At 38.7% G+C, this 27666-nt stretch overlaps 2 protein-coding genes across 2 annotated transcripts in view; one reads left to right on the top strand and one right to left on the bottom strand.

Moving 5' to 3' along the window:
- On the bottom strand, nt 1-26779 carry LOC133644861 (nuclear cap-binding protein subunit 1). The gene is made up of 23 exons (XM_062039607.1): nt 26564-26779; nt 23608-23696; nt 23416-23516; nt 23182-23338; nt 22989-23096; nt 20455-20576; nt 18291-18360; nt 18008-18223; nt 17832-17929; nt 17680-17743; nt 17473-17583; nt 14592-14656; nt 14450-14512; nt 14297-14371; nt 11869-11972; nt 11660-11782; nt 11442-11544; nt 9564-9657; nt 9397-9500; nt 9211-9328; nt 7004-7144; nt 2569-2682; nt 1-394 (listed from the first exon to the last, which is right to left on the bottom strand). The coding sequence occupies exons 1-23, from the start codon at nt 26595-26597 to the stop codon at nt 281-283; spliced, it is 2388 nt and encodes a 795-aa protein (XP_061895591.1). The 5' UTR covers nt 26598-26779; the 3' UTR covers nt 1-280.
- Nucleotides 26697-27666, top strand: part of LOC133644862 (thiosulfate sulfurtransferase/rhodanese-like domain-containing protein 2) — an 18997-nt gene continuing 18027 nt past the window's right edge. Inside the window, exon 1 of the mRNA XM_062039608.1 lies at nt 26697-27047. Coding sequence (XP_061895592.1) covers nt 26925-27047 — 123 coding nt within the window. The 5' untranslated portion in view covers nt 26697-26924. The remainder of the gene's footprint in view (nt 27048-27666) is intronic.

Raw genomic sequence — 27666 nt, 5'->3', positions numbered from 1 at the left:
TGAAAGTTAAAAGAATTTGGAGATTTATTTCCTTTCCAATTCCACATAAAACAAATAAAAGGAGAGTGACCATGTAAAAAAGGATTAAACGCCTCCCCCAAAAAAATGAAAGAATCAAAAGAAGTTGATAAGCTGACCGCTGTTGCATTCTCGATACTTACACGTCCAACACGACACCTTCCACAACACAGGATGAAAATACTCGTTTTTGTCAGGAGGACATTCTTGATGCAAGAGCCAACGTTGGACGACAAATGTTTCGGGGTTTCTTTTTTTTTTTTTACAGCTGAAGGGCGCAAAACTGCTGGTAGACGGCCAGGATGTGGTGGTCCAGCTCGGCCGTGAACAGCAGGTTCTCCAGTGTTCCCATGTACTGCTGGATGGTGCTGTGGTGCTGCCGAGGAACAGTGACGCAGTGAAGAAGAGGATACTTCATTGTGTGTGTGTTCTTGTATTTCTGCCCTTCTTGAGACATCAACAAGGAAAAGTAGCTTCCATATGAGGAGGTGTGAACAAGTTAGGACATAAAACATGGTCCCAATACGGAAAACTATTGCATCTAATAGAGAATGTCTCATTTGCACCCCTGGTGGTGAAATCTATCAAAATGAGGGTGGTCCCAAAAAGGAGGGATTTTTTCAAATTGACTGTGTGTCGGTTTTAAAAGTGCTCCCCCTCTGGTCAACATATGAAATAACAAGTGTGTGTCAAAATTTGAAGTGCTCCCCCTCTGGTCAACATTTGTAATAACAAGTGTGTGTAAGAAATTGAAATGCGGCCCCTTTGGCCAAAATTTATACAAAAAATTAATAAATATGTATATAGAGACATACTGTAATAACTTGAAGTAAATAATGAAGATTAAAAAACAATTACAAAGAATAAAAAAAATAAATGAACTAAAAAAAAAGTCTTTCTCACAATGTTTTGACTTTTTCCTTATAAAATTGGGAACAATTTCTCATATTCTTGCTGTTTCTGTAATATGGCAATATTTTCTCGTAAAATTATTACTTTTTTATGTTATGTTTTGTCATATACAATTCTGACTTTTATCACAATATTGCCCATTTTTTTGTTCTTGTAAAATAGCGACATTTGACTTTTGTCATAATTTTGCCAAGTATAATTCCGATAATATTGCCAAAATTTCAAAGTTTTCTTATAAAATTGTGACTTGTCGAGTAACATTATGACTCTTTTCATAAAATTGCCACAATTTCAAAGTTTTCTTATAAAATTGTGACTTGTCGAGTAAAATTACGACTCTTTTCATAAAATTGCCACAATTTCAAAATTTTCTTATAAAATTGTGACTTGTCGAGTAAAATTACGACTCTTTTCATAAAATTGCCAAAATTGTAAGCTTTTTTTGTAAAATTGCGACTGTTATTGAGTACAATTCCAACTTTTGTCATAATATTGCACAAATGTTCAGTTTTTCTTGTGAACTTGTGAGCTTTTGCATAGTATATATTTTTAATAATGTTGTAAATACAAATCTTTATATATCTAGAAAGGGTGGTCCTAAAGAGGTAGGCATTTTTTTCCGGAGGTCTCAATAGGGTAAGAAATACAAGAATGCGTGTGTGTGTGTGTGTCTTCTTGTATTGCTACCCTTCTTGAGACATCAACAAGGAAAAGTAGCTTCCATATGAGGAGGTGTGAACAAGTTAGGACATAAATCATGGTCCCAATACAGAAAACCATTGCATCTAATAGAGAATGTCTCATTTGCACCCCTGGTGGTGAAATCTATCAAAATGAGGGTGGTCCCAAAAAGGAGGGATTTTTTCAAATTGACTGTGTGTCGGTTTTAAAAGTGCTCCCCCTTTGGTCAACATATGTAATAACAAGTGTGTGTAAGAAATTGAAATGCGCCCCTTTGGCCAAAATTAATTAAAAAAATAAATAAATATGTATATAGAGTCATACTGTAATAACGAAGTAAATAATGAAGATTAAAAACCAATTAAAAACAAAAAATTCAAAATAAAAAATTAACTAAAAGCAGTCTTTTTCTCACAATGTGTCGACTTTTTTCTTATAAAATTGGGAACAATTCCTCATATTCTTTCTGTTTCTGTAATATTGCAATATTTTCTCATAAAACTATTACTTTTTAATGCAAAATGGTGACATTTGTCATATAAAATTTAGACTTTTATCACAATATTGCCTATTTTTTGTTCTTGTAAAATAGTGACATTTATGACTTTTGTCATAATTTTGCCAAGTAAAATTCAGATAATATTGCCAAAGTTTCAAAGTTTTCTTATGAAATTGTGACTTTTGTCGAATAAAATTATGACTCTTTTCATAAAATTGCCAAAATGTTACGCTTTTCTTGTAAAATTGCGACTGTTATTGAGTACAATTCCAACTTTTGTCATAATATTTCACAAATGTTCAGTTTTTCTTGTGAAATTATGACATTTTGCATAGTATGTAGAGATTATTAAAATCTTTGTATATCTAGAAAGGGCGGTCCTAAAGAGGTAGGTGTTTTTTTCAGAGGTCTCAAGAGGGTAAGAAATACACAAAGCTGTGTGTGTGTGCGTGTGTTACCATGAGGAAGATCTGCTGCAGTCTTTCCACACAGTTCTTGTACCACGGCGTGCTGACGTTGACGCTGCCTGTCTCGCATCGGACGAGATGCTCGGTCAGCAGCATGATGAAACGCTGCCGGCCCACAAATGTGGTGAGAGGAAAAACAAACACACCCGATTCAAGTTCAACATCTACAGAAATAATAATAATAATAATAGTAATAATTTGAGTAAACTTTTTTGGATGGAAAAAATAAATAAATACTAAAGTGACGATAACCATAGAACCAAAAAAACAGTCTTGTGAAGTGACTTGCATCATGCAGTAATCTCTCTTGGCATCAAAGTTATGTGCACACAATACCATACATTCTGGAATAAAAGCTGCTATTTTTCTTAAGTTTTAAACCCCGCGACTCATTTATGGATTTTTCTTCTCTGACGGCCATAATGCAAATAGTAAAAAAAACAAAACAAACAAGCATATTAACTGATAAGTTTTGTTGTTGTTTGTGCTATAGCGCCATTTTTTGGACAAGTTTGCTCACTGCAGGTGCTGCAGTGTCCTTCCACTTAGTGCTTACAACCGGAAGTAGACGTTTTGTTCCGTCTTAGCCGTCCATAGTGTTTCTACTCTTCATTAACCTCTTAAAGCCCAAGCTGTGTGTTTACATGCTTTTTTATTTCTCTTTGCTATTTGGGCTTATTGGACCCTAATTAGAATAAAAACTAAGAATCATCTTTTGATATGATGTACTTAGTCCATAACTACACAAATGTGTACTTCATGTGTAGTGACATGCTAATTCTTATTTTTACACTTTTTTTTCCAAATTCCATTGTATGTTATATTCTTCTGACACCACCAGATGGCAGTATAAGTGTCCACATAAGCGGCCATAAAACCCCAATTCAATAGTGTACACAATTTTGGAAATAAGAGCTGAAAGGTGCTGTCCACGCATGTGGCCACTAAGCCTTTAGAGGTCACTCCACGCAAGGTTTGTTTTACAATATAACCAAAACTGTTCATACTTACTAAACCGTCCCATGTGTGAAGTCTGTAGGAGTGTTTTCATGCATATTTGGACGCGCTGTCGTAGTGTAATCAAGCGAGTGTTGTTAGCATTAGCTAATATGTTAACTGTTCACGCAGAGTCTGTGTTAGTATTATTATTTAGTAGTATTAACTTACAATGGCTTTCTTTTTGTATTGTTTCAGTTTCTTAAAATCATCAAAACGTCACCGTGGAGTTATTGAGTCTGTTTAGGTGATTGGAGAGCCAGTGGGTCCATGATGATGACTTCTGTTTTGTTTGATCAGCCGTTTTACTGCCGTGTTACAGACACCGTTTGGAAACAATTAAGGCATGTAAATAAACTTTTACAAAATATTTCTGTATCATTTCGTAACGTATATATATGCGGCTTATAAGTCCGGTGTGTAAAAATATTTTTTTCTTCTAAAATTTAGTGTGTGCGGCTTTATCTCGGTGCGCTCTATAGTACGGAAAATACAGTATTTTTACATTTGACCGTTCTTTGTCTTAAGAGTAACAAACAAGTGTTTTTATTAGAGATGTCCAATAATATCGGACTGCCGATATTATCGGCCGATAAATGCTTTAAAATGTAATATCGGAAATTATCAGTATCGGTTTCAAAAAGTAAAATGTATGACTTTTTAAAACGCAGCTGTACGGAGTGGTACGCGGACGTAGGGAGAAGTACAGAGCGCCACTAAACCTTAAAGGCACTGCCTTTGCGTGCTGGCCCAATCACATAATATCTACGATATAATATCTATTTCACACACACAAGTGAATGCAAGGCATACTTGGTCAACAGCCATACAGGTCACACTGAGGGTGGCCGTATAAACAACTTCAACACTGTTACAAATATGTGAACCCACACCAAACAAGAATGACAAACACATTTCGGGAAAACATCCGCACCGTAACACAACATAAACACAACAGAACAAATACCCAGAACCCCTTGCAGCACTAACTCTTCCGGGACGCTACAATATACACCCCCGCTACCCACTCAACCCCGCCCACCTCAACCTCCTCATGCTCTCTCAGGGAGAGCATGTCCCAAATTCCAAACTGCTGTTTTGAGGCATGTTAAAAAAAAAAAAGCACTTTGTGACTTCAATAATAAATATGGCAGTGCCATGTTGGCATTTTTTTCCATAACTTGAGTTGATTTATTTTGGAAAACCTTGTTACATTGTTAATGCATCCAGCGGGGCATCACAACAAAATTAGGCATAATAATGTGTTAATTCCACAACTGTATATATCGGTATCGGTTGATATCGGTATCGGTAATTAAGAGTTGGACAATATCGGAGATCGGCAAAAAAGCCATTATCGGACATCTCTAGTTTTTATGCTATTACCAACTTGTTTTTACACTCGTAAAAACATTAAAAGTGTTAAAATTAGTGCCGTCAAAAATAAGTGAACTCATGTGATTATTCCCATTAATCACGTATCTACGCCAGGGGTGTCCAAACCTTTTCTTAGCGAGGGCCACGTTCAGTAAAATGGAAGGAGGCGGGGGCCACTTTGATACATTTTGTACAATAAAGATGCTCAAATCAAACCAATGTAGTTCAATGTGTGCTAAGCTAGCTGAATAAACATCCACGTTAGCTTTTGGGTTTATAGCTGACGAGAAAATGGGTGTAATGCAGGGGTGTCAGACGTACGGTCAGGAACAGGTTTTATCCGGCCCGCGGGATGAGTTTGCCAAGTATAAAAATGAGCCAAAACTTTTGAATGAAAGTAACTGCTGTTTTAAATGTGTCCACTAGATGTCACAATAGCAATTCTTTGTATCTTTGTAGATGATGCTATATATGTAGTCGAGGAAAATGATCAAACTACATAAATAACATCCTGTAATTTGATATCATTTTTTTATCTTGATAGATTGAAAATAAACGGCAATGAGTTGACTGATGAACATTATCACATAATTTATTCAGAGAGTATAAATAACGACAAATAAAGAAAGAATGCTATTAACCGCAACATGTAGGTGTAAATAAAAACACAACATTATGATTTGTACATTTTCAGAATGTACTTGTTCTATTTTCAAACAAAGAAAACTATTTTAAGATGTCTTTATTTTTAAAATATCGTGTCGGGATTTTACCAGTCTGGCCCACTTGGGAGTAGATTTTTCCCCATGTGGCCTGTCAGAATAATTGTATCTAAGTTATCACAAAACTTTGTGTTTCAATGAGTTCCCCTGCGAGAAGACAAAAGCTGTCTTTGAACCGACCAAGCAAAAGGCTTGCAAAACTCCACTGTGTAGGATGGGAAGCAACATGAAGGTGTTCTGTTTCTTTCATGTATTGTTAATCAACAGAAAGATATTGTCTTGACCTGAGATCTACAATGCGGAGAAGGCAGGACCTGACTCCCCTCTTCTTTGAACTGTTTTACGACCTTTTCTGTGAACTGTTTACAACCTTTTCTTTTAACTGTTCTGTAACCAAAGGCGATGGCTGTTTACGACCCCCCTCCCTTAGAAACAGCTGTTGCCATGTAATCAGGGAAAGTCCAAATAAAAGAGACGACGTATAATCTTTCGTCAGGGGCGTGGGACGACACTGTGCAAGGGTACAGTGTCTACGCGTCTCTCCTCAATTGAGCCAAATGTAATTCTGTCTCTGTTTAATTCCTTGCTTCTTGTCTTGTTTAATAGATGTCATCAGTGTTTGAACCTGACATGGCCCCCGATTTAAAATGAGTTTGACACCCCTGCTCTAATCCAATACTAGGGTTGTCAAAAATAACGAGTTAACTCATGCAATTAATCACAAAAAAATAGCAATTTATTTTGCTCCTTTGCCTTGTATCAATTCTAACAATAAAATAACATTTGTGAGAAAGTATTGGGGTATTTTTTTTATTTTCTTGAACATTTTAAGTTGATTAAAATAATGCAAGCAAGTTTACACTAATACTTGTAATTAATCCCAATTTAAAAGTGTGAATTACTGGATTTTAAAAATGTATTATTTGATAGCTTTACTAATAACATCTCGGTAATAATAAATTCATTTAATGTTTATGATCTACCGAGGGCCAAAAAAAGCAATCTGCGTGTTGATATTGGCCCCCGGGCCGCACTTTGCCCCCCCCCTGATGTAGGCAGATTAATCACTGTTTACCTTTGGTTACCTGAAAGGCTGTTATAAAGTCAGTGATCAGGTCAATGCTGAATAAAATCCTGCAGTACTTTGTTGAACAAATACATCAAAATGTATTGACTTTCCCACAATAAAATTGCATTTGCTCTTTTTTCAGGTTGATTGAAATAATCCAATCAAGTGATAACCCGTGATTAACCATGATTAAAAAGAATGGTTTTACAATTGAGACCGCGTGTGCTCTACTTCAAGGTGTGACTGGAACTGTTTGAGGCACCTGGAAGATGACGAGGAAAAGGTTCTTCTGCTCGCTCTGAGCCGACTCCACCTTCTCCTGGAGCCGCTCAATCTGCTCCTCCAGCTGGCCCTCCTCGTCCTCGCTGTTCTTCTCCATGTCCTCGTCGTCGCCGCTGTCCCTCTGCCAGCAGGAGGCGGGGTCACACCACATTCATTTCAGTCACATGCACAGCACAATTAACCAGAGAGTGTCTTCTTCCTTTCCTAAAGGGTTTATCTTATGATTTAAAAGACTTCCTTGTGGTCTACATAACATGTCATGGCGGTTCTTTGCTCACAATGTTGCATAGATTAGGTTTTACAGACCATCCTCAATCTGCTTTCTGGCCGGTCTTATTTACGTGCCTCCACTTCGACAACATATCTACTCTGTCAGGCATTTTGTAGTTTTAGCGCTTCCATAGCGGGTCTACTAATTTACTGTACACTACTTTGTATTAAAAATGACAACAGCGGAGGATTTAGCATGTTCTGGCGGGCGCTATGGCGTCCTATCTGCTCAGTGGTCCTTGAACGCACCGTAAAAACACCTTGGTCTCGTATTCCTCTGAGTAGGTTTGATGTACACAACTGAATATCTCAGTTGCTCAGACACTAATAAGTGTATTTAAGTTTAGATTGGGGTATGTCGTCTCAATGGGGAAAGAGGTTATTGTCTCGTGTTTTCATGTAAGCATTTAAGCTAGTGAGTTGGTGCCAGTCAGTCCGTGAGTTTATCAAGGTTTGGTTTTTCCATAATATCAATTTAAAATTGTAAAACTAACTGTTGGGAGTATTAATACCGATTGTCGTTACATCCCTAGTACAGAGTGTGGGATTATTCACAATTGAAGTATTTCTTGCTACTTTATGTTGTATTTACTTAATATGTGTTTTCCAGCTTATTTTACTATCTAATATACGTGTTTTCTTGTATCATGTCAGTATCTAAACCAGGATGACCAAACTTTTGGCCTCCAAGGGCCAAAGTGAACATGTGATTTTAAGTACAACTTTTTTTTTACTTCCAATAGGATTAACTGGCTGGAATATAAAGACAATATAACATACATCCATAAACGTGGATGCATATGCAAAAGTGCAATATATTTATCTGTACAGTAATCTATTTACTTACCTTATTGATTTTTTATCCTGCACTATCATGAGCTAATGCAATAAAATTTAGTTCTTATCTGTACTGTAAAGTTCAAATTTGAATGACAATAAAAAAGGAAGTTTAAGTCTAAAGTCACCAATAATGGTGCAGTACATTATCAGCAGGAATCCTACGAACAGTTCTTGTATTATTTTGTAGTGCGGAATGATCAAGTGAAATGAGGTAAAAAGAGAACAATGGTAGGTATAAAAAACACTAACCTATTTATTATTAACCGTCTTGCATGGACTTATACGGTCTTTTAAGTAGAGTGGTTATTGTTTTTTAGCGACACTTATTGGCCACAATAATTTGTGAAGTCAAGCTTATGATGCAATTAGTTAAATGATGCGGACACGATTGTTACTAGATACTTTTTAACACACTTGTGCTTTGGCGACGTTGTATGTGTAAGTAAAATTGAACTATTATTATTTGATACTTGATTATATTGAAAAATGTGCCATTTTACACTGCAATATTGATCAATCAAGGACAGTTATGACGTATGTCTAGCTTGTGTGCTTCACTGTTGTGTAGCTGCTATCTCCTAGTAGCTTATAGCGTAGTATGTTTACTTTTTGTAAATGACTACACTAAAATAGAAGAAAAGTCCAACCTTGTGTGCTTATTGGAGGACATTTACATGTTAAGTAGCTGTCTAGCTTTGCACACGTAAACACTCTGCAAGACTGCTTGTATCGGACATTTTACAAGCAAACTGATATTATCCGATACTTGTTTTTTTTGCCGATATCACACCGATATCCTATGTCAGTTTTGGATCACGGCACTCTAATTTTAAGTGTGAAACACAAATAACCTAAATGTAAATACTAAAGAACCCATATATTGGTCCACGGGCCCCACTTGTTGTGGTGGCGTGACTCGGTTGTAAACTGTATTAGTTTGAGGCAATACAGATGTCGTTAAATATATAAATTGAATAATTTTGGTCCCGGGATTGACCCCTGGGGTGCACCACAAGATACATCCCGCCGTACAACACCACAAGAATGAGTGCGGCGAGGAGGGAAAATATGACTTACCCTCTTATGTTGCTGTTTCTCCAGCTTGTCCTTGGCCTCCTCCAGCTCCTTCTGGATCTTCTGGACATGTTTGTTCATCTTCCGGATGGTGGAGTGCAGGATCTCCCAAATGTAAAGTCTGCGTGCGAAACAAATACAACGTGGTTCGGCTTGTGGATGAGGAAGACCATGGCCGTCGTGAGCTACCTGGTGAACTCGTGAGCCATGTCCTGGGAGAAGAGCCAGTTGGCCACGGCGGCGCAGTCCACGATCTGCGTCCGGATCATTTTGTCCACCAAAACGGCGGTCATCTGCAAGAGAAAACGGCCCGGTGAGCAGGAAGGTTACCCGTGAGGTGAATGCTCACGTCGTACCTGCGGGTGGTTCCTCCACACTTCATAGACCACCTTGAGGATATGCAGCTTGCCCTCGTCGCTCTCCGCCAGGTTCTTCAGGATCTCGTGAAACCTGCAAATTGCAGAGAAAAGTTTACTCCCTCACTCAAGAATGAGTGACACAGCCACTTCTTAGGTACACAATCAACGGAGTACTATTGATATTGTTATTATGAGTGCTAATGCAGACAAATTATTTTTACCAGCGCTGTGATCACAGACAGTTAACTGGCATTTGCTGCTATATTGACATACTGAGCTGCTGCATTGGTAAAAGTTAATTCTAGATTAGAAATCATGCCTCTCTCTCCTGGATAGTAGAAGGTTGTGGACATAAACCGAGACATTTAAAAACCAATAATAGAACTTTAAAATCCACCTTGAAGCGGACGGGGAGCCAATGTAGTTTTACCTTTAAAACTGGTGTAATGTGGTCCCGCCCTCAGGTGTGCAGCTGAGTTTTGTCATAATTGTAGAATTCTAAAATATATATTTGCTTAGGAAATCCAGAGAGTATTACAATAGTCTAACTCAGTGATTCTCAAACTGTGGTACGTGTACCACTAAGATCCATCCAGTGGTACACCCCAAAAATAAATGAAATATTCAAACACAGTGTTACTGTTCAAACTGTGGGTAATATTACGGTGGTCAAAATATTGAATACAACTTCTGCCTTGTTTTTAATGACTATTTAGGCCTACGATGCTACTGCATTTTAATGTTGGTCATTATGGTTGTCCTTGGTTAACAGAAAAAAAAAGCATGCACTCGCATATAAGTGTTTAGAAACTACTACTTCTACTTTTCAGATATGTTGAATTGTGCTAATGTAACCATGTGATGTTCCTCAATGTAACTCAGTGTTTTTCAACCACTGTGCCGCGGCACACTGGTGTGCCGTAGGATACAGTCTGGTGTGCCGTGGGAGATTATCTAATTTCACCTATTTGGGTTAAAAATATTTTTTGCAAACCAGTAATTATAGTCTGCAAATGATGTGTTGTTGTTGAGTGTCGGTGCTGTCTAGAGCTCGGCAGAGTAACCGTGTAATACGCTTCCATATCAGTAGGTGGCAGCCGGTAGCTTATTGCTTTGTAGATGTCGGAAACAGCGGGAGGCAATGTGCAGGTAAAAAGGTGTCAAATGCTTAAACCAAAAATAAACAAAAGGTGAGTGCCCCTAAGAAAAAGGCATTGAAGCTTAGGGAAGGCTATGCGGAACAAAACTAAAACTGAACTGGCTATAAAGTAAACAAAAACAGAATGCTGGACGATAGCAAAGACGTACTGTGGAGCAAAGACAATGTACATCCGAACATGACATGACAACCAACAATGTCCCCACAAAGAAGGATAAAAACAACTGAAATATTCTTGATTACTAAAACAAAGTAGATGCGGGAAATATCGCTCAAAGGAAGACATGGAACTGCTACAGGAAAATACCAAAAAAAGAGAAAAAGCCACCAAAATAGGAGCGCAAGACAAGAACTAAAACACTACACACAGGAAAACAGCAAAAAGGTCCTAATAAGTCAGGGCGTGATGTGACAGGTGGTGACAGTACACCTACTTTGAGACAAGAGCTTTAGTGATGCATGCTTGGTTATGGTTTAAAGTCATATCCAACAAATTGCGACAACGACTCTTTACTGTTAACTGAGTTTCGTTTTTTAATGATTTCTGCTGGTGGTGTGCCTCTGCATTTTTTCAATGAAAGAAAGGTGTCTTGGCTCAAAAAAGGTTGAAAAACACTGATGTAACTTGTTAACATATGTAAAATATGTTAAATAAATAAATAAATCATAACCAATGTAATTATGAGGCCAAAGTCTTTTTAAAGCGGTGAACGTACTTTCCGAGGGCGCTGAAAGAGTGGCTGAAGGACTTGGCTGCCAGGTGAAGAAGCGTCTGCAAGAATACCTCCACCCTCAGGGGGTTGAAGCTCTCGCCTTCGTCTGGGAAGAGACGAAAGACAAACTTATATCAAAAAGAACATTCATGTTTAATAATCTGCATTGTAAAGATGTTGAACCACCACAATGCACACCAAAAATAAGCAACAGAACCGACCGTCGTCGTCGTCCTGGTTTGGGTTGGGCACGTCTTTGAGGACGGTCAGGATCTCCTCGTTGGACGCTCGGTTCTTGATGGCGTTGCCGACAGTGATGGAGATGGGGTAGCCCAGCAACGAAGCTGCGAGGTGGAAAGGTTGGGTTAATCACGTTGGAGTGACGCCACCTTTGTTTCTGGTTTGGTGTTTAAACCAGCAAACGGCTTACAGGCGTTTTCTTCTGTGTATTTGTAAATGAAGATGGGATTGGCCGGGATGAGGGCCGAGAAGGTGGGCGGGACAATATCCACTATCCTCTGGTGGTAAGACAATCTGCAAAAGGCAGGGAAAACACGGTCATTAAGGGCGTCCTCACACTCGGCCACTCATGTCATGTGGGTGCAATTACCCCTCCTTTTTCTTACCCCGTTGATCTGTGCTCATCATACAAGGATGTAACAATAAAAACCTTTCATATTGCTGTTATTGTGACCAAAATTCACACAGTTATTATCGCGGTATTGTTTATTGTGATTAAAAAGTACTTATACACACACTGAAATCCTTTGACTAAGTTTGTTTAAATAACTAAAATAGGTAGGTTGTGAGTTCAAACCCCGGCCGAGTCACACCAAAGACTATAAAAATGGGACCCATTACCTCCCTGCTTGGCACTCAGCATCAAGGGTTGGAATTGGGGGTTAAATCACCAAAAATGATTCCCGGGCGTGGCCACCGCTGCTGCCCACTGCTCCCCTCACCTCCCAGGGGGTGATCAAGGGTGATGGGTCAAATGCAGAGAATGATTTCGCCACACCAAGTGTGTGTATGGCAATCATTGGTACTTTAACTTTAACTTTTTAAATAGACACACTATTTAATTTATGTTTTGTGTTTCTTATGCTTCACTGATGGTGTTTTAGTCCTAATGTTTGACCCCAAGAGGGACAAACGGTAGAAAATGGATGGATGGATGGTTTTATCTGTTTTAATGGCTAAGCTTTTATTGTTTTAAATATTGCTTTGTACTGAAGCACTTCAAGATTTATTTCAACGTGCGTAACAAAATGTATTATTATTTTTGGTGGACCTTGTGGAGTCCTACTTTGTTCAGCGGTCCTTGAACGTGCCGTACAAACCAAAAAGAACAATCACTCTGTACTAAGACAGCACAGCTCGTAGGTTCAATGTGCACAATGAATTATCTTAATGCTGAGATAGTAATGTGTTTACATAGGTTTAGATCGGGTTATGGCCTTTCTTAATAAAGAAACATGTTAATGTGTCTTGTTTTCATGTTAGCATTTAAGATAGCAAGCTCGCGCCAGTCAGTTTGTGAATTTATCAAAGTGCAGTTATAAATCTCGGTTTTTCGATGATTTTAATTTAAAGCGGTAAAACTAACCGTTGGGAGTTTTACCGCGATTCTGATTATTACCGTTACATCCCTACTACAGTAATAACATACACTAGCACAGTAATTCCCAACCTCTGTGCCACGCACATTAAAATGTCAGGAGTGCACAAGAAAATGATCCAATTTTGCTTCATTGGAGTGCAACTGGGATAGGCTCCAGATTTAGATGCACCTTAAAATAACACAGGGGAACATTTTTATGATATTTAAGATGTTTTTCCAAACTTATTATGGCCAATAGTGCATAAATAATAGACTATGTACAGTATATCCAAATATACAACACATTATTTAAATTTGTTTTCATGTTAAAAAAAGTGCTTTCATGTTATCTTTGGAATCGATCATGCCGTGGCGGTTCGTCATGACCAGTTACATGTCGGGGAAACCCCGGCTTCTTTAGCAGCGCAGGCGTCTTTGTAAGCTTTCAAAAACACTTTTGTAGTAATGCTGCTGGCATTTCAGGTGGCTGATAAGGTTTAATGTGTTGCAGCGCAATGTTTACAGAACATTTGGTGCAAATAGCACACGATCGACGCCATGTTTGTTTACACTGTTCGACCAGGGGGAAGTTTGCAACAGGCTGCACTTTGGAGAAAAGGAGCACTTGAAATTATTTTTTTTTAAAAAGGCAAATCACACACCTTTTAACTGATCATGTTGAATTATTGTTTTTTATTATTTAACGTGTTGTTTTCTATCTCAATTATTAATATTACTAGTATTATTGTCTCAATGTTATGTTTTTTTTAAATCAACTTATTAATGTATTACTTATATTTGATTTTTACATATATTTGATCATGTTTTATACTATTCAACTTGAGTTATTCTCCAGTGTGGAAGCCTCAACGGTGGCGTTTTCCTCAAATCCTCAATTTTGTTTTTGCTTTGTTATTGTCAATAGTGCTGTGTGTGTTTTTTCTCTATTTTTTTGTACAGCACTTTGTGTTTGCCACTTGCGTGTGTATCAAAAGTGCTTTATAAATAAAGTTTGATTTGATTTGATTACCCTGGCAAACCTACAGCACTGTATGGGTAATCTGCTAATTATTACCTCACTTGGATATTTTCTTTTAATTCCTCTTTTTCAATGTTATCGGATTAATTGGTATGATGTCATATTTCCCCGATAATTATCGATACTATATTTATTGCAAAATGTCCCGACATTGTTGAACAGATTTTGACTATACGTCCAACAAAGCTGGAGATTAAAAAACAACCAAACATTGCATACCTCATACACTTTTCCAGAACCTCTTTGACAAATTTAGGTTTGGGTTTATCCAGATCCACCGTCAAACAGTCAGCCCTTTGTGAAAAAAAAAAACCCAAACATTTTAATCAAGACTGCAGAAACAAGTGATCGATCTTTTAAAAAGCCACTCACCAGTCATCCCAGCTCCATCGGAACTGGAAGTTGCTCAGGTGGTGTGAGAACCAGTTGATGAGTCTGGAAACAGGAAGGCACCACAGTCAGACAGAAGGCAGTTGCCCGGTGTTAGCGGGGGAGGGGAGAGCAGAAACCCTACCTGTCGATGCAGGTGGTGTTCATGGTGTCCAGTCGCATGTAGAGCATCTCTGTGGCTTGGGCCAACTGGGGTCGGTGTTAAAGTTATAGTCAACATCCTCGTCAACAGTTCGTCGTGACAATTCTCTTTTTCCCAAAAAAGTATTTGAACTAAACAACCTCACTATTCTCTTTCATGCAGAAGTTACCATTACTAATTTTTTTTAAATAGTCACAGTTTTCCAAACATTCATTTATTTTTCACACACAGATTTGCTGCTACCTGCCCTCACCCATAAACAAATTATAAATGCACCCGGTCCGCCAGAGAATAAAAAGACTTAGCAACATTGTCGCTATATTTAACAAGTATTCAAGAGCCTTCTAGGTACCGTACCTGTCAACATTTGGATTTCAAAATAAGGGACATTTTAAGAAAAATAAGGGAGATTCTGCTCTTTCCACCAGCAGCTGTGTTGGGAGATGGGTAGCGGTGGAGAGACTTTGTCTTCCTACTTCCTCCCAATGTGCTGCACTATTGCCCTTGCTGTTCTGCAGAGGATTTTTGTGTGTGACTAAGGCCATGTCCACACAAACACAGTTTCAAAAACGCCATTTTTGGGTTAAAACGATCTCCATCCACACAGGTGTAGTTTCAAAACGGTCTCTGTCTACACACAAACCCAACACTGATAGAATTATAACATGTTTAGCAACATGGTGATGTACTACATGTGCAGTGAAGTGTACATTATTTCTAAAATCAGCATGCACTAACGAGCCAATGAAACCATTTTGCATGTTTGAGTGCCTATATAAAGCACACGGACATGCATGTGCCGCTGCAAAACTCTTGTGGAATTATAAAGCATTTAATCATCGATATAGTGAAAAAGTACATGTGCAATGAAGTGTATATTGTCTTTAACATCAGTACACACTACAAGGAGGACGCTACATTATCGTCCCATCAGGTGGAGGTTCGACAGCAATCGTATCCAAAACAGCAGACTGTCATTAGCGCCGGTGGGAGTGTCGCAAAGCCCATTTTGTTGTGTCTTTTTAATCAATGTAAAGTGAAAATAGCAGCATATTTACGTTCAAACGTACAGTAATTCCTCTCTCCGTTTGTGCCGTGTACACGCGCAGAGTTTTGGATCTCTACACTTTGGCCAGTGTGTGCAAAAGTCTGCATTTTAAAGACAAAAGTATGCGTCTGCGTGTGGACAAGAGGCCTAAACGCAAAGATAAGTACGCGTTTATTAAGTATATGTGTTCGTGTGGACATGGGCTAAAAAACTGGAAATTTACAGAAAACTAAAGAAGGCCGAACTATAATACTATAATTTCCGACCTATAAACTGTTACATTTTTCCCACACTTTTAAAGCCTGCCCTTTATACAATACTGCAACTGATTAATGGATTTTCTGGGTTCACTGGCTTTACATGCCGCCACTAAATGTAGCCTTGTCACATGAAATTGCCGAAGGGATCATGGTGGACCAATTAAATTGTTCACATTCACGTAAATTACCAACTACAAGCTGCTGCATTTTTCCTATGCTTTGGAATCTGCGACTTATACAATGGTGCGGCTAATTTTCTTCTCCAACGGCCATAATGTTTTGTGTTTAATAGTTTTCATTAAAGGTGCGTTATTGTTTGTGCTATGGCGCCATGTTTTGGACGAGTTCGCTCACTGCAGGTGTTGCGGGTTTGAAAATGTACTTCCTGTTTTAATGCCTTGAACTAGATGTAAAACCGTCCATGGCATTTCTGCCCGAAAGGATTCTTCATTCATCACTCCAAGTAACGTTTGTAAGTTTTACAACATAACTTAACATTTCTTACTTACTAAACGGTCCCATGCGTGATGTCTCTAGGAGTGTTTTATATTTGTATGTGCTATCGTAATGTAATGAAGCTAGCGTCATTAGCTAATATGTTGACACGTTTACGAGGGCCCGTGTTAGTATTATTACCGTACAATGATATTCTGTTTGTATTGTTTCAATTTCACAATTACTCGGTAAATTCACCAAGACGTCACCATGGAGTTATTGAGTCTGTTTAGCTGTTTAGTTTTTATTGAATATTTATTCAGTTTAAGAGCATGATGTAGACAAAAGCTCTGAGTCTGTTTGCATAAAGCCAAATATTTGTTGAAGCAAATTATTGCATATTGTTCTAATGTGTGCTTTGTTTGGCACCTTTAGACAAGAATATGCTGATTGACAGTCTAAAAAGTAACATGTCTTCCTTCACTTATTTTCGCAGTTTTGCGATTTTTATATTTTATACATACAAATGCATAAATCGAATCGCAAACCTGGAGAGAAAAATCGCATCAAAGTTTTTTTTCTCAAAATAGTGCAGCCCTAGTTAACAGGTATACTCGATACATCCTTCAACAAATTTAATGGAGACTTTGGCCCTTTCCCCATCTAAAAGCACTTGCAGGCGGCTTCAACTTGTGATAAAAAAAACAGCCAAAAAGCAACACAATAAAGTTTGCTTTTCACGTTTTTTCACTCTCTTTTTACAAATACATTGCATTACAATTATGACATTATTCCAGCTGTGATAGCTTCTGTCAAAAAACCCCATCCGTCTCCTAATCCCAAAAGCACGTTTGCTCAGCCTTTTGGCTTCTCACCCTAAAACCACCGATTTTTCCCCATCTTTAAAAACAGCAATGCAATATATTTGCCGCTGCTTTTAGCCATCTATCTTTCTACCACAGCCTATACATACATGTCATGAGTTCTTGACATGTGCTTCTGCATGTATTTGCCTTTTTGCTGCCTCTTGGCCAGGTCGTCTTTGTAAATTAAAAATGGCGTTCTCAATTGAACCTACCCGTGTAAAGAAACTAAATAAATAAAACAAGTTTAAGGATACAACTTGTGGTAGCGAGCCTGGCTGCAGTTTGCACAGTTCAATCAGCAGCGACGTGTACATTACGTCAATGTGAGGCGCCATGGGCAACTGGAAAAGTTCTCCAAAAATCACCTGTGGAGAACAAAACGGAGGGGATAAATTGAGAATAAATACAAAATCTGTATTTTGTTTTTGCTTTTGTCTAGCACGTGAAAGAAGCGACCGCACCTCCACAATGTGATAGTTGAGCGGGATCTTGTTTTTACCAGGGTAGCTGAGTAGCTGGGCGGCACTGCAAAGTAAACGATGGTTCTACTGAATGTTTGCGCTTTAGAAAATCCACTCAACAGAGCAAGCTTGATGCCGGCAGAGCTGCTTACCAGGTTCTCCGCTCTTTCCAGTGAGTCTTCATGATGCAGTGCAAGTTTTCTTCGATGACAAACCTCTCCACAGAATGGCTGCCAGGCATGACAGGACCCTGAAGGCAACACACACAGTGTCATATCAGAAGTCGTCGGATATTTTTAGCAATTACAAGCTGATGTGCGGGACGAACCTCGGGTGCGTCGGTGTAGTCAAACATGCGGAAGATGACGCTTGGCATGGGGTACTGGGCGTCGGGCATGTGGCCCGGCGGCGTAAAGGGAGGTAGGTTGTGCTGGAGAGCCTCACACAGCACGCTGTCGAAAGCGATGTATGGACGCAGAATGTGGCGCTCCTGCCAACGGTCCTTTTTTAACTTCTGGATCTGGGCCCAAAGGCAGTCCAGGTACTGTGAGGAGATCAAAACACAATGTTAGCAACAACAACAAAAATGTAGGGCCCCGATTAGTTCTCACCTCCTCCTGAGGGTGGGGCTTCTCTGCAGTCCACACCTGCAGCATGGGGAGATGAGTCTTTAATCGCCTTCTATAAAAGAAAACAGGCAATTGGGTCACAATTAGTGGCAAATGCTGAACGTCACTTAAAAGTTTATTACACAATATGTTCCCTATTGTAGGATTAGAAGCGTAAAGCGGCGAATGAACACTGTACTTGTGACTTGATTGATACGGTATGAAATCTTATTTCACTGACAAATCCTTATATTTACCAATGAGAATAGTCTTGGCCACCCAACATTAGGTACACCTTTGAAAACAGCCCTTGTTTGCACATTTATTTGTGAATGTGGCCAGAGACATTAGAAAAATGGGTTTGTTTATATCGTTGTCCTTCATTTGTGCATGTTTTTCATTTTGATTCATCTGTTTTCCTATGATATTTTATCCTCCGCAGTACGGTCACCATAAATATATTTTTATGTATTTATTTGACAGGGACAGTACAATTAAATATTGCTACCCACAGGTAACCGATGTCAAAGTACACAGGACTTCTAGCCACAGGCTAATTTGCAACCCTTGTCAGGCTTTTTTTAAAAATTTTTTTATAAAAGTTGAGAAAAGTGTTAAACACATACAAAAGGATTAAGACAAGTACAACAATAAAAACACATTAAAAATAATTGGCCCTATTTGTCTGTACTACATCCAGTTCTAGTGCTCACACTTCTGATTTTCCTTGGGCCACTTTTTCAGTTTTGTGGAGAAAAGTTTAATGTCCGACTGTGACTTTAACTCCAGTGGCAAAGAGTTCCACAGATGTGAGGACTTCACTGAGAACGCAGACTGACCCAGAGTGGTCCGGCACCTACAGCTTCCACCGACTGCAGCTGGAGTTTGCACACCATCACTACTGTATCTTTGTATTTCTTTACACATTACACCATAGGCTCATCCATTAAGACACTCAAAAATAGCTTTTAAAAATGAGAAATTTATAAAATTATCAAAACTCATCATGTTATATTTTTGAGTAGTAAGGCAGTGATGATGCTTCATTGGTTTTTGATCAAATGTCTTTTGTTTATATAACGACAACAGAGGCTTCACTACACATTTCGTGGCCTGTCCCCAGACCGTGGCACAATAAGACATATGGGATAAAATCATTGCATGCATGTAAACTTGTGCAGCTTGAACAGATAAACAAGGCCTAATAAGCCTGAAACAGTTTATATTTAATTTTATGGTCTTAATCATTTTTATAATATGGCCATCAAATTTTAGCTTAGGGTCCAAAATAACACCCAAATATTGAAATTCCTTTACCTGCTCTATTTTATTTTGATTAATGTTGACTGGAATTTTATTTAATGATTGTTTCTTCAAAGAGAAACACATTGAGACTGTTTTGTTATTATTTAGGGTTAAACAGTTATTTTGAAGCCATGTTGATACTTCAGCAAGATGTCTGTTTAATATCTATGAAGCATGTTGAGGGGTGTTGGCTACCACATGAATGATTGTATCATCTGCATACATTTGGCATATGATATTTGTGCAAATATTGGGGAGGTCATTAATATATATACTGAAAAGCAGCAGGCCCAAAATGATCCTTGTGGCACACCCAAATCACAATTTATTACGTCTGACTTTACACCATTTATTTGAACACATTGTCGCAATTCAAGATATGATTTAAACCAATTAATAGTTTGTTTTGATACATTCAATTGTTTTAATTTTGTCATCAAAACTCTGATTTACAGTGTCAAAAGCTTTTTTCAAATTTAAAAATACTTATCCAAACTACATTTGATCATTTCAGTGAAGTGGCACAGCCATTTCAGTAGAATGTTTGGGCCGGAATCCAAATTGTTCAGGATTTAGTAAATTATTTTCCTCTAAATGGGTCAACAATATTCGGCACTACCTGTTCGCCCTCGCTCAAAAACGTAGACTCGTCAGACTCCTACAGATACTCTTTTTAAAGAAAAGGCGACCAGCCACAAATCTAGTGAAGAGACTTTTGGAAAGTCTGACATGAAAGCACACATCACATATCTCTACGAGATGTAGAGATATGTATGCTATTATTTAGTGCAGCTGGATCTAACACTGTGAACCATACAATTAGTCAAAGTGAGAACATACGATTTTCAAGTTAAATCCTTACTTGAGGTAGCCTTCAACCTGGCTCAGGAGTCGGTCCATTTCGACATCCTTCTTCTCATAAAGCTCCTTGCCAACCCAAGGCAGGCAGGACAGCACCACATACACAAACCAATCCGACCGAACCTTTGCACACACACAAAACCCAAAGTGGTACAAAACCTTTGTTTATACCATGTAGTCCAGCCAAAGTCAGTTACCAGGGTTTCTGCAGGTATCAGCAAATCTAATTTGATGCTTTTTAATGCCACTTAAAAAAATATATGCCCATGTCCTATAGTATGGTCAAAAGCTTACAATTGTCTGCATGCACACAATTGTACATTTTTGACAACAATAATCTTGAACAGTTGAAAAGTTTACATTAATTAACTGTGGGAATGTCAGTGAATAAAGCATTGTGGTCTGTTGTGAGAATTGCCTTAATAGTCCATCCTAGGCCACAGTGAGGTGTCTGCGCCACGAGACTTGCTAATGTTAGCCAAGTTACCTCATGTGTGTTGAACTGGAGAAGCAAAATAAAGGAGTCGTGTATGAAACAAGCTCCGCTTCCTCATTAACATGATATGATGTCAGAGTTAAGGACTAAGCTAAGTTAGCTAAGTTAATGCCCTTGGAGCGGTTTGATTTTGCCGTCCGGCAGGGTGTCCGCTATGGAGGCAGCACTTTGGGACCTTACAAAAACTCCTGTGTCCAATTTGAAAGCCAGAGACGAAGAAAAGGAACAGACATAGCAATTTATCAATGACCGCAACGTAGGGCTGGGCGATATGGACGAAAAAGTATATCTCGATATATTTTTTACTTCAACTCGATATTCGATATACTGTATATCTCGATATATTTTGGGGTGAAAATATACATATAGAGATATTAATTTTTGAGCGAGATTCAGTGAAATTGAAGTGAATGACAACTGTACTGTAAACAGTCAGTGGCACTTTCATTAACCCAGTTAGTCAAGATGGGTATTAACTAGGGGTGTAACGGTACACAAAAATTTTGGTTCGGTACGTACCTCGGTTTAGAGGTCACGGTTCAGTTAATTTTCGGTACAGTAAGAAAACAACAAAATATAAATTTTTTGTTTATTTATTTACCAAATGTGCAAAATCTTCCATCAAAAATACTTTTCTTTGTGGAATATTTGATGTGAAGTAATTGGAACCTTGGATTGGTCAATAATTCATAATAACATTGATTTTGATTCAATATTATGTTTTGAGCAATGACAGTTTGAAAGAGAAAAAAACCAGCTTTGTTTTATTAGACAACATTGCAACTTTTTCTAAATTACATTTAACCTTTTTTTTTGTTTATTTTTAATAGTATTTTTAGAATGTGCCGTGGGCCTTTAAAACATTAGCTGTGGGCCGCAAATGGCCTCCGGGGCACACTTTTGACACCCCTGCTATAGATAATAAAAAATTAAATCTGATAAATCTATGGATAAAAAGAAGAGCCTGGCGACGCATGCGCGTTTATCATAACTCTCTCTGTCTCTGCCCCTCCCTCACCAATGCTGCTGCGCGCACAATTTGTTTTGTTTTTAACCCCTTCTTAACCCTGAACGTACATAGAAAATACACGCAACCCTAACTCAAAATGCCGGACATTTGAGGCATTTAAGAAACTCTGCCCTGGCAGCTCCGCAAAAGAGGACATGTCCGGTGAAAAGAGGACGTATGGTCAGTATATCGTAGCCCGTTAGCTGCTAGCATGCCGTGTGTTGTGCATCGGTGTGCATTGTTTACACAACGTGCGTTACGCTACTTAATATGTCCGTGTGGAAACTCGTGCGGTCCAACCGGAACCCCCGTACCGCAACGGTTCAATACAAATACACGTACCGTTACACCCTTAGTATTAACAGCACAGAAAGGAAACTGTTTAAGTAGTACAGAATGACATAACAAACAAAATAGAAAAATATTATTTCTACATAAAATAAATAACATAGCTCTGCAAATAATACAAAATGTATCAAAAAAATTAATTTGGTTCGATGACCCGCCCTATCTTGCCTCTGATTGGCCTGTCCCTCACCAATCGTGACTTATCATAGTAAACAACCAACCAATCATGGATGTTCTTATACGTGCAAGCACGTCTGGAAGGAGGAAGGGGAAGTATTTAGAAGCCCATGGAGGGGGAGAACAAGGAACACAACAAATAAGCGGCGTTTGGTCATTTTAACGTGACATAAATTATATCGATATTACGATATTTTCTTATTTCATATCTTGTTTAAAAATATATCGATATATCTTACAATCTCAATATATCGCCCAGCCCTACCGCAACGTTATGATGTTCATTCTCATTTATCGTTTGATTGATTGACGTACTGACTATCAGTCTAGTCCTATAATTGTATTAAATATTTTAATGCCTCTGGACATTGTATTTAATGCCTTTTAAAGCCTTCTTTTTCTCAAAATCCATTCGATATTTTTTAATGCCCCGCAGAAACACTGGTTACACATTTCAGCTGAGCTACTGTATAAAATACTTAGCACATCATGAAGTAAGAGCTACCTGTGGTACATCTTCCTCCTGCGTAACACTGACAAAGTTCTCAAACATGGCCACCATGGAGGGAGCCGCAATTACGTGGCAGTTGACCAAATCGGATAGAAAACGCACCTTCAAGACGAAACAAGAGGAGAGAAGTTGCGATGGTGAAACAGCCTCAATATTTCAGAGAGGACCGCGTTGTGACGTTCCTTACCAAGTAGACGGCTTCAATGTACAAGTTGTTCTTCAGCGTCTCCTTCAGCTGCCTGATCATGGCCTCCACAAACTCGCCGCCAAAGTTGTAGTTCCTGGCGTTGAGGAGGCCTACCAGCGTCGTGTACACGGTGAGCTTCTCGGGGAGGAGGCGGGCCCTGCGGACGCGAGACGACGGGTGAGGACTATGAGTGCTCTGCGACCGACTGGGGGAAAAAAAGAGGTGTGAACTTACACTGAACACAGAATGCGAAGGATTTTGTTCTTGTAGTTGGGGAGGTCGGCCTCCAACACGCCCGCAAGGCCCTCCAAGTTGCTCTCCAAAGATGACTTGCTCTGAAAACGCAGACATGCCATCATAGTTATCCGTTATCACACAGCATCCCTCCAAAACAACAATTCCTCAGTAAAATATGACTCCTTCTACCTTTTCTCCCACATTACATATCAGTGACTCCAGACTGTCTTCAATCTTAGTCGGCTCTGACGTTCTCCTCCTTTTGTGATCCTGGCCTCCTGGTGGTTTCAGGTTTGGAGGAGGCAAAACAAAAAATAACACATTTAGCAAAAACTCAAAACTCTAAATTGATTAAAAACTAATTAGTTTAACTTGAGATTCTGTCTGTAAAAAGCATCCTTCGACTACTTCATTTCAAATCCATCCATTTTCTACCGCTTATCTCTTTAAAACAAATAGAAGTAGACAGTTACAAATGAAAGCCAAACAATCAATAGCTAGGGAGCGGCATATAATAAAAGTGTGTGTGTATTGGCCCCTGGCTGGCTCTCCCCAGTGGTCATCATTCAGAGTAACGACCGGACCACTGTTTTGTTTTCATCACCACTATACACTAATACTGATAACGTACAACAATTATCCGAGTTTACCCAGAATATTGACATTTTCGGATTGGACGTGCGCCACAAAGTTCTGACAAAGTTTGGCAAGTTTACACTCTACAAAATTCCCCTGCAAATAAATGGTGGTGAGTAAAATGTTCATTGAAATCCCTACTATAATATAAGTTATACATTTACGTATCTGTGAGTCTGCAAAATATCTTCTATATTAATCCATTCACACAGACTTTTTTGGAGCCACCGAGTGCCTCGCCGTTTGTTTTGTGACTCAAGTCCAGTCCAAACAGCTATGTTCACTCAAATTTTTTGTCACTTCAAATGCAAATTTCATTATTCAATCAATTTTTTCCGTGTCTTTGTTGAGTAAGCTTTCCAACGATACCAACTTCTGTAAAATGGGGTAAATATTAAGGAAGTTATGGCATTTTACACAAAAGTCACAGCTAAAATATTGAGCCCCATTAAGTTTGTATTAAAACAGTTTTAAAAATCCTTAATTTTATTAATGTTTGTCACAGGAAAATGATACATGTATTACTGAAAGCGTCTTTACACGAACTGTCTGATAATAAGGGTTTCATGTAAATAAATTAATTTGTTAAACTTTGTAAAAGCATACTATTCATATATATGTACGTATGTATAATGCAAATACTGTAATTACTAATGTACTCGAACACTTACAATGATAACCTCTGAGCGAGTGTATCCACTCATAACATTGACCTTAAAACATCACACATGTATTTACTTTATTATTTAGGTGATATTTCTTTTTATAAAAGAACAAAAAGGTGCTGACAGAATTGCCTCCATTTTTGCCTCAGAGGTTAAAAACAATGCAAGCTTGTCAATAGGACAACATTACAATAAGGCAACCAAACTAACAGAAGAAATTAACAAATTAAAAAGATGGTTTGACAAAAACAGACTATCTTTGAATATTAGTAAAACTAAAATAATGCTATTTGGTAACAATAGACGAGAAAGTCAAACACAAATACACGGAATAGAAATTCCACCCATCCATTTTCTACCGCTTATTCCCTTCGGGGTCGCGGGGGGTGCTGGAGCCGATCTCAGCTGCATCCGGGCGGAAGGCGGGGTACACCCTGGACAAGTCACAGGGCCAACACAGATAGACAGACAACATTCACACTCACATTCACACACTAGGGCCAATTTAGTGTTGCCAATCAACCTATCCCCAGGTGCATGTTTTTGGAGGTGGGAGGAAGCCGGAGTACCCGGAGGGAACCCACACAGTCACGGGGAGAACATGCAAACTCCACACAGAAAGATCCCGAGCCCGGGATTGAACCCAGGACTACTCAGGACAGAAAGATCCCGAGCCCGGGATTGAACCCAGGACTACTCAGGACCTTGTATTGTGAGGCAGACACACTAACCCATCTTCCACCGTGCTGCCCGGAATAGAATAGAAATTGAAAGAGTAAATGAAACCAAATTTCTAGGTATAATGACTGATGATAAATTGAACTGGAAATCTCATGTAAAAAATATACAACTTAAAGTAGCAAGAAACACATCGATAATGAATAAAGCAAAACATGTTCTAGACCAAAAATCACTCCATATTCTCTACTGCTCGCTAGTGTTACTATATCTGAGTTATTGTGTAGAAACAACTACAAAAGTACACTAAATTCATTAACGGTGTTACAAAAAAGATCAGTTAGAATAATACATAATGTTGAATATAGAGAACATACAAACCCTTTATTCATTAAATCAAAAATACTGAAATTCCACTACATAGTGGATTTGCAAACAGACAAAATTATACACAAAGCAAACTATAACCTGCTACCCAAGAATATACAACAATTATTATCAACAAAAGAGGAGAAATATAATCTTAGAGAAAAATGTACTTTAAAACCTTTTTATGCACGTACAACACTTAAGACCTTCAGTATATAGAATTAAATGATGGAAAGGATTAAGCAAAGAAGTCAAACAATGTACTAATATGATCCACTAAAAGAAACTCTTCAAACTTAAAGTGTTTACAAAGTACAAAGAAGAAGAACCATGATAAACATTCTGAATGTATTTCATCCATCCATTCATTTTCTAGATAATCTTACTCATCTCACCATATGAAATATAACTTACTTCACCAATTGTTTATTTTTATTGTTATTACTTATTTGTGCATAAATTGAGAACAGAAAGTGAACAAAAGTTTTAGCAACTGCTAAGTAAAGGAAAAGGGGTAGGATTAAATAAGCTCTGCTTCTTCCTACTCCTTTTCGAACATGTTGAATAGAGAAACTGCAAATTGTGATGCATCATGTTGTATTGCATGCATGTTCCAAATAAACTCACAACCATTAATATTTCAATATTATTTTGTAAAAGCGACATTTTATACCATAGATGATTCATCGGTCAGTAAGCATTGCAGCAAGAATTAGCCTAGCATAACAACACCCCCAACTCGCTAGCTAGCCACAGTTGCCACAACGTGAAACATAAGTACGTGGTGTCTAACTTACCGTCATAAGAGTCGCTGTGTCTTCGCCGAGACATGTTAAATCGCTCTCGCCGGGAGGAAAAACGGACAAAAAAAACGAACAAATGAGTCGGCAACTAAACGACGCGGCGTCTATTCAGCCAGGCGGCAAGTGGCAAATCCGGTAGCCAGCGGGCACATTCAAGTGAAACACATCCGGTGCAACACTTGGGCCGAGCGGAAGTAGTAACCGTCTTTTCTGTCCGGCCTGAGTAGCTTGCGTTCCTGCTTTTAACAGTCCGTAAAACAAGCTACTACTAAATGTTTAACTAGGGTTGTTTTTTTAATTGAAATAAGATGCCGGGAAAATGAATTGTACATCGTAGCCCAGCGTCAGGCAAAATATGGCCGTTGTTTGCGCAGAGTTTTTAGACTGGGAAGTAGAGGAGTGTTCGCCCAGAGGTGCTAAACGTGAGAATCAGCTCTCTGCGCCCCTCAGAAGGTTCTATAGCCTAAACAGGAGGAAGGTAAGTCAACTAGCCTCTAGTTGTGTTTGGAACATGCTTGTAAAACACTCCATGAGAGCATTAGAGTCTTGAGTTTGACTTTATTTGGAACATGCATGCATACAACATAGAATAGAATAAAAGAATAGAATGGACTTTATTGTCATTATATTTGCATATAACGAGATTAAGGACTCCAACTTGAGGTGCAGTAGTGGGAACAAATATGGGGTAAAAATAAATTACACAACAGGTAATAAAGAAAACACTAACAATTGAAATAAACAGACTACTATCCATCTTCAACTGCTTATCCGGAATCGGGTCGCGGGGACAACAGCTCCAGCAGAGACCTCCAGACTTCCCTCTCCAGAGCAACATTACCGACTTCCTCATGGGGAATCCCGAAGCGTTCCCAGGCCAGAGAGGAGATGTAATCCCCCCATCTGGTCCTTGGCCTACCGTGGGGTCTCCTCCCAGTGGGACTGCATAAATTGTATGAGGTATGTGGGCTTGTATTAAGCCTCAGGGAGTTGAACGCCCCTGCCTTACATAGTTCCGGGTCACCCTTGGGCAAGGTGTAGCACCCGAATGCCCCCCCCATCAGGGTTACGATACCCCCCATGAAAATCACAAAGAG

The sequence above is a fragment of the Entelurus aequoreus genome, linkage group LG28 (genome assembly GCF_033978785.1).
Source record: "Entelurus aequoreus isolate RoL-2023_Sb linkage group LG28, RoL_Eaeq_v1.1, whole genome shotgun sequence".
Lineage (NCBI taxonomy): Eukaryota > Metazoa > Chordata > Actinopteri > Syngnathiformes > Syngnathidae > Entelurus > Entelurus aequoreus.
The sequence above is the reverse complement of the archived record's forward strand: the minus strand, read 5'-3'. Positions and strand labels throughout refer to the sequence as shown.